Source organism: Corapipo altera, unplaced genomic scaffold (assembly GCF_003945725.1).
Source record: "Corapipo altera isolate COAL_440 unplaced genomic scaffold, ASM394572v1 61550, whole genome shotgun sequence".
NCBI classification, from domain to species: domain Eukaryota; kingdom Metazoa; phylum Chordata; class Aves; order Passeriformes; family Pipridae; genus Corapipo; species Corapipo altera.
Window position 1 is genome coordinate 744 of NW_020886367.1, and position 5,819 is coordinate 6,562.

General features: G+C 59.3%; 2 protein-coding genes across 3 annotated transcripts; both read right to left on the bottom strand.

The window, feature by feature from the left end:
• Window positions 1-681: 681 nt before the first annotated feature.
• LOC113941159 (C-type lectin domain family 2 member B-like) lies at window positions 682-3,191 on the bottom strand. Of its 2 annotated transcripts, none has more exons than XM_027632314.1 (5): window positions 2,594-3,191; window positions 2,129-2,286; window positions 1,688-1,798; window positions 1,206-1,387; window positions 682-934 (listed from the first exon to the last, which is right to left on the bottom strand). In XM_027632314.1, the coding sequence occupies exons 2-5, from the start codon at window positions 2,214-2,216 to the stop codon at window positions 704-706; spliced, it is 612 nt and encodes a 203-aa protein (XP_027488115.1). In that variant the 5' UTR covers window positions 2,217-2,286; window positions 2,594-3,191; the 3' UTR covers window positions 682-703. The 2 variants fall into 2 exon arrangements, with proteins under 2 accessions (XP_027488115.1, XP_027488116.1); XM_027632315.1 differs by having other exon boundaries at window positions 2,129-2,290; window positions 2,598-2,657.
• A 1,046-nt stretch (window positions 3,192-4,237) lies between these two features.
• LOC113941158 (killer cell lectin-like receptor subfamily B member 1C) lies at window positions 4,238-5,241 on the bottom strand. Its single transcript, XM_027632313.1, has 4 exons — window positions 5,177-5,241; window positions 4,891-5,045; window positions 4,548-4,663; window positions 4,238-4,450 (listed from the first exon to the last, which is right to left on the bottom strand). The coding sequence occupies exons 2-4, from the start codon at window positions 5,008-5,010 to the stop codon at window positions 4,327-4,329; spliced, it is 360 nt and encodes a 119-aa protein (XP_027488114.1). The 5' UTR covers window positions 5,011-5,045; window positions 5,177-5,241; the 3' UTR covers window positions 4,238-4,326.
• Window positions 5,242-5,819: the final 578 nt, after the last annotated feature.

Below are 5,819 nucleotides of genomic sequence, written 5' to 3' on the forward strand. Positions count from 1 at the left end.
CAGATAAAATGTGTCCAGGGGCAGGATGAGCTCACTAGCCTTCCAGCAGCCATCCTAAGAGAAGGACAACTCTAATTCCAAACCCAATGCCCACCAGTCTTCTCCCAGTTCCCCCCTGTGCCCTCTAATGCTCTCTGATGCTCCCCAGTGCCTCCCAGTACCTGCTGGGTGGCAATGGAGGGAAATGAGGTCCCCTGGGATTTGTTTTCCCTTGGATGGAACACGGGAAGGGAAGGGGCTGCTGGCGTTGACCAGGACATGAGGGACAGCAGTGGAGTCGTACAAACTTTAATACAAATGTAAAAAAAGGAGAAGGAGAGAGAAGCACAGCGGCAGCACTGATACAGTAACTCTGCTGAGGCCACAATCAGGACATTGTACATTCATGTTCATAGATTCATATGGTGTTCAGCAACAGATACATACTTGACATGCACACATTCAAGCACTATAGTGCTTGATGTTATGCATCTGCACTGTTAAGGTGTAAATATATAGCCATAGAGAATGAGGAAGACTTCTGGAGAAAGAAACCTCCTTGAGACCAGCTACTGAGGTGACAATGACAAAAGGCACTGAGGTTACTGAGGTAGCGCTGAGATGTGTCACAAAGCAAATGTTCATCTGTGGAAGGACATCCCTGGGCTAGTGGAAGAAGGAAAGCTATGAGTCTTCAGGCTGAGAGTCTTGGTTTGGTGTCTCTTTATTTCCCCTCCCACAGGACGAAGTTGTCAGGGCGGCTGCAGATCCAGTTCTTCTCCGTGTGGCACAGGGATGAGCTGATCCTGCCCTGGTTCAGGTACCCACAGGGCACCCCACCGCTCACCTCAAACCTGTTGTTCAAGGCCATGCCATTGATCCACTCCCAGCCATTATCCCTCATTCCCAGCCCGATCCAGTGGTTTGCTTCATCTTTATAGCGCAGAAGGAAGGCCTGGAAAGCTAAGAAAAGTTGGCTTTGGCCAGTCTTGCCTTCCCCACCTCCTCTTTCCCTCCTGTGCCCACCCCCAGCCAGACCTGGGGCTTTTCCCAAGGGGTTGGCTCCCGGCTCCAGCACTGGCAGCACTTCGGGGCCAGCCTGGGGGGTTTGGGGCTGATTTATCCTCTTGGTTTCCCCATGTTTCCCACCCCGGAGCTGCTGCAGAGGCTCAAGCCCAGTCCTCACCAGTTCATCCCAGTCCTCACCAGTTCATCCCAGTCCTCACCAGTTCCTCCCTCGTGCTTATGGTGGCCAGGGAAGCTCCCAGGGCCTCACACCTTTCCCGGCCCGTGGTCCAGTTGCCCTCAGCCTCAGAAAAATGATAACATTTTCCTTGGAAACCAGGCCAGGTGTCTGGGCACACGTGGGAGAATTCCAGCTCAGAGAACCGGGGTCTGACACTGAGAACTGAAACACAGAAAGCTGAGTCAGACACCTGGGCAGCCCTGAAAAGCAGCAAAATGGGATTGATTCCTTGGGGTTTTTTTCCAGTAGCTGGAAGAGGGAAACTGGGGATGATTCTCTTGGGAAAGGCAATGGTGTAACTCAGCGAGGAGCAGGTGCCTGGAGCAAAGTGCAGGGAAAAAAGGGAGTCACCCACTTTGGGAGCCTCCCTTGATGCTGGGAATGTCCTGGGATCCTCCCACCACCCAAAACGGAGGTGCCTGGCCCGGATTCTCCCCGAGGGGGTGCCTGGGTGGGACTCACCAGTCAGTGCCATAACCAGGCTGAAACTGAGGCTCCCCAGGAACACACTCAGAGTGAGGAGAACACGCACCTTGGGGGATGTTCTCCGGTCTGATTTGGTTCTGTAGGACCCTGGGGCAGGAAAGAGCAGGGTGAGGATGGCCTGGCTCCTCTCCCCTCTGCTTTGCCCTCCTGTGCTGGACTCTCAGTCCCTCCCCAGCCCCACCCAGGCCCATCCAGGGATCCCTCTGGGGGCTCAGGAGTCCTTCAGAGCCACCAGCATGTGTTTGAGGGCCTGGAGACGGATCTTCAGCCTCCAGAGGTGGAATTCAGTGCAGCTGTGCCTGGGCTGCTCCACACCCACCCAAAGGCTCCATCCCCATCCCACTGGTGCCGCCCCGGAGCGAGATGCTCTTCCCACCCCCCGCCCTCCCTCAGAACCTTTGGTTTTCCCAGCATTACCCCATTTGGACTGTTCCTCTGGATCACTGCAGGTGTTCAGGGCTTCCTCCTGGCTTGAAGAATTTGGCCTTTGAGTTCCTTTCCCCATCCTTGCAGAGAAGCCTCAGGGCCCGGGGCTGACATTCCCTGGGCTCTGTGGGGTGGATGCACTCGGCGGCCTGGGGTGGAAGGAGAGGAGAGGCTGAGGGGACCTGCAGCAAAAATGACAAACCAGCCCAACCCTGCAGCAGACACTCAAACCAACCCCACGGCAGCAAAAGTCTCACTAAACCCAGCTGTAAAACTGTGATTTTGGGGTTTGTTCCCCCCTTCCCTTCAACATGCCACATTTAATTAATCAGGTGGTCATTGCAGCCCCCCCAGAGACAAGACCCTGATGTGGGGGCTCAGCCCTGTGCTCACTGTGGGCAGGGAGCACCCACCACCCCGAGTTTGGCAGCCCAGGAGCTGCTCTCGAGTACTCACCTCACAGGGCAGCTCTCAGTGTGTGGGATATTTCATGGTGTTGAGTCACTTAAGCCACTGAGTTGGGGAGGAGAGTCAACCACAGAGGCGTGGTTTTGACTTTACAGCTCTCTGGCCTGTTCCCTTGCAAAGCCACGGGGGAATGTTTTATACTTTTACAAATCAGGCAGTACTGGCTGTTCTCCAGCAGATCCTGGTGTGATTCATCCAAGGAACAAAGGCATTTGTTTTGCACCTTGCTTGCTTAAAAATATTTAAAGGTTCCCAACCAAGGGAGATGTCATGGGTTGGCCCTGGTTGATGCCACCAAAGCTGCTCTGTCACCCCCCTCCTCACCCGGGCAGGGGACAGAATTATTCCAAACTGTCACCTCGTGAAAGCTGCACAGTCTGGAGACAGAAGAAATGAGAAGCTGTTGGTGATTTACGACCACCATCGTGACATCTGAGAAACCCGGAGGGAGGTTTTTGGCTGAAGGGGTCCCACGTGGCTGCTCATAAGTCTGGGATGGAGGCTCTGCACTTTGAATACCATAAAAGATGGACCAGAATGCACCCAACCAAGCACAAATACTGACATAATGATACTTATGACCTTGTTATACAGCCTTTCATTACCACGGGGAATTATTTCCGTGAAGAAAAGCTCAACAGTTGTGATGAGAGGAGTGGGGAAAGGTATCTCAGGATTGTGCCCAGCGGCTCCTGCCCCGGCAGTTTGGAGCCCAGGGGCACCGAGCGCTGGCACAGCCCATTTGTGTCACTGCTTGTAAAACGTGCCGGAGACCGGCAGGAAAAGCAGCTGCGCGCGTCGAAACTGTTTCCTGGCATTTCTTGGCTCCGCGGGGGCGTTAAAATCGCTGCGAGGGGTTCCCACCGCCCGCGTCTGAAAGAGCCGCAGCGAGTGTGGGAATAGAATAAAAGACAGGAAATAGAGTAAAATAGAATAAAATAGAATAAAAGGCTGCACCGAGGTGTCTGAAAGAGCCGCAGTGAGCGTGGAAACAGAAGAAAAGACAGGAAATAGAGTAAAACGGAATAAAAGGTTGCACCGAGGGGTCCCCCGGCGGTGTCACTGAACGGGTGGTGTCAGGGGTGGCCAGAAAGTCTGCGCCGAGCGGGGTGGGAGCTGTGAATAAAATATAGAAAATAGAATTAAAGGCGACAGCAGACCGCGGCGGTGCTGGAGGGGCTGCCCGGAGGGACAGACAGACCCTGCCTTGGCTCGTGGGACCCACCCCGTGTCCCTGAAGAGCTGCGACGAGGGGCGGGCGAGGGGCGGTGGCGGCGAAAGGGCCGCCCCGGGGCGGGGAGATGGGGGTGTGAACGGAAAAAAAAGAGAGAGAGGCAATAAAAGACCTGCGACGGAAACAGCGGCACCGACGGACACTCGCGGCGGCACCGAGGGACACTGTGAGGGGGGACGAGCAGCCCCGGGGAGTGTCCCCTGCCCCGCGTCCCTAAAAGAGCTGCCCCCACGGACAAGCAGGTCCGCTCCACCCTCGGGCACCGGGGAGGGGATCGAGAGGTTTTTCCCAACCGGCTCCCCCCAAAGTGAATTTTACAAGTTATTTTTAGTTTTTATTCTTTTCGTAGTCCGATTTCTCCTCCACCCCCCGACTTTCCCCGGCCGCGGTTCTGCCCCTGCCCCGGGAGCTGCCGGTGGGTGCCGAACCCGCGGGAATCGGGATTTTTTCCCGCGTTAACGGTGGGTTTTGGGTGCGATGGAGACCCTCAGATCCGGGCGGACTCCGTCTGGCAGATCCACTGCAGCCCCGTGTCGCAGGCGCGGGGGTCGATCCTGTCCCCCTTGAGCGCCCCGCAGGCTCCGCGACCCTCCCCGGGGTCCTGCGGGAACCTGCGGGTGCGGGAGGGGGCCCGTGTCACCCCCGGGGGCCCTCGGGGGACAGGGGGGTGCCCACCCCGACCCCCCAGCGCTGCCCCCCGGCCCTCACCGGCTCCAGTCCGGGCGGGAGCCGTTCACCCACGTCCAGCCCGTGCCGGGCGCGGGCACCGAGAGCCCGATCCAGAAGTGGCGCGTGGGTTTCCTCAGGGTCTCGTTGAGGGAATCCTGGCCCGGGGAAAGGGGCAGTGGTGGCGCTGCCGGGCCGTCGATGGTCACCCCAAAATAGGCTCCGTCCTCACCCCGGGACCGAGCCAGACCCATGTCCCTCCCCCCCGGTCTGCCACGGGCACCACGGGGAATTTGGGAATGAGGGTTCTGATCCCAGGTTTCCGGGAAGCCCTTTGCCCTCCCCTGGGGTGCCTCCAGCCCCTCTGTCCCCTCGGTCCCTTCACCAGCTCGTCCTTGTCCCACGGCATCGCCATCGCGGCCCCGCGGTCCCCGCAGTCCTCCCGGCTCCCGTGCCACGAGTTCATCCTTTCCGAGACCCAGTAGCACTTGGTCCTGCCCAGCATCCAGCCCACGGGGCAGAGCCTGCACCCCTCGCCCTCTGTGGACAGACAGACGGACGGACAGACAGACCCCGGTGTGCTGAGGCACCGTGGGAGGGACTGGGGGAAGCTCCAGCCTGGCTTAAGTTTGGGGAGGGGGCAACGATGGGACCCCCGGGGGGGGGGTTACCTCGTGGGGGGCACAGGATCCTCCTCAGCTCCCTGAAGGTGCCGTCCAGGCTGGCACAGGGGGGGCTCAGGAAGGTGTTCCCCCACCCCGAGGTCGCCTCGGGCTGTGCCCTCTCTGCCACCCACCAGGACACTGGGACAGGAGGATGCCCAGCCCGGTCAGGGGCACTGGGAGGGGGTGGGAAGGGGCAGAGGGGTCCGGGTGCCCCTTCCCACCCCCCAAACTCACCACAGAGCACCAGGGACAGCGCCAGGGCAGCCGTCAGGGCCCCGAGGAGGCAGCGGGGACGGCGGGGGGGGGGCTGTGGTGGGGACCCCCCGGGGTTCTGGAAAGCCAGATCCTACAGCTGGGGTGTGGAAAAGAGCACCCGTCACCCCCTCACCCACCCAGAGCCCGGGGCAGGGGGGCCTGGGGCAAAGCACCCTGGTGAGACCCTCCCCCATCCCCCTGCCCAGGAGCAGGAGGAGGTTGGTGCCCCCAGAAAATCCCTCTGCTCCCTCTTTTGGGGGGTCCCAGCTCGGGGGGTGGAACAGCAGCCAAACACAGCCTGGAGAAAACCCCCCCAGCCCCTCCTTCCCCAATCCCTGCCTCAGTTTCCCCACCCTGAGCAGCTCTTGGGGACCTCAGGGGTGGCATCACCCCC

Coding starts and splice junctions, on each gene's coding strand:
- LOC113941159 (XM_027632314.1), bottom strand. CDS start 2,216: ATGGGGAAAGGAACTCAAAGGCCAAATTCTTCAAGCCAGGAGGAAGCC. Junction 1,388..1,687: donor CCTGGTTATGGCACTGACTG/GTGAGTCCCACC, acceptor TCTGTGTTTCAG/TTCTCAGTGTCAGACCCCGG. Junction 935..1,205: donor TAAGCACGAGGGAGGAACTG/GTGAGGACTGGG, acceptor TTAGCTTTCCAG/GCCTTCCTTCTGCGCTATAA.
- LOC113941158 (XM_027632313.1), bottom strand. CDS start 5,010: ATGCTGGGCAGGACCAAGTGCTACTGGGTCTCGGAAAGGATGAACTCG. Junction 4,664..4,890: donor CGTGGGACAAGGACGAGCTG/GTGAAGGGACCG, acceptor TCCCCGGGCCAG/GATTCCCTCAACGAGACCCT. Junction 4,451..4,547: donor TCCCGCCCGGACTGGAGCCG/GTGAGGGCCGGG, acceptor CCGCACCCGCAG/GTTCCCGCAGGACCCCGGGG.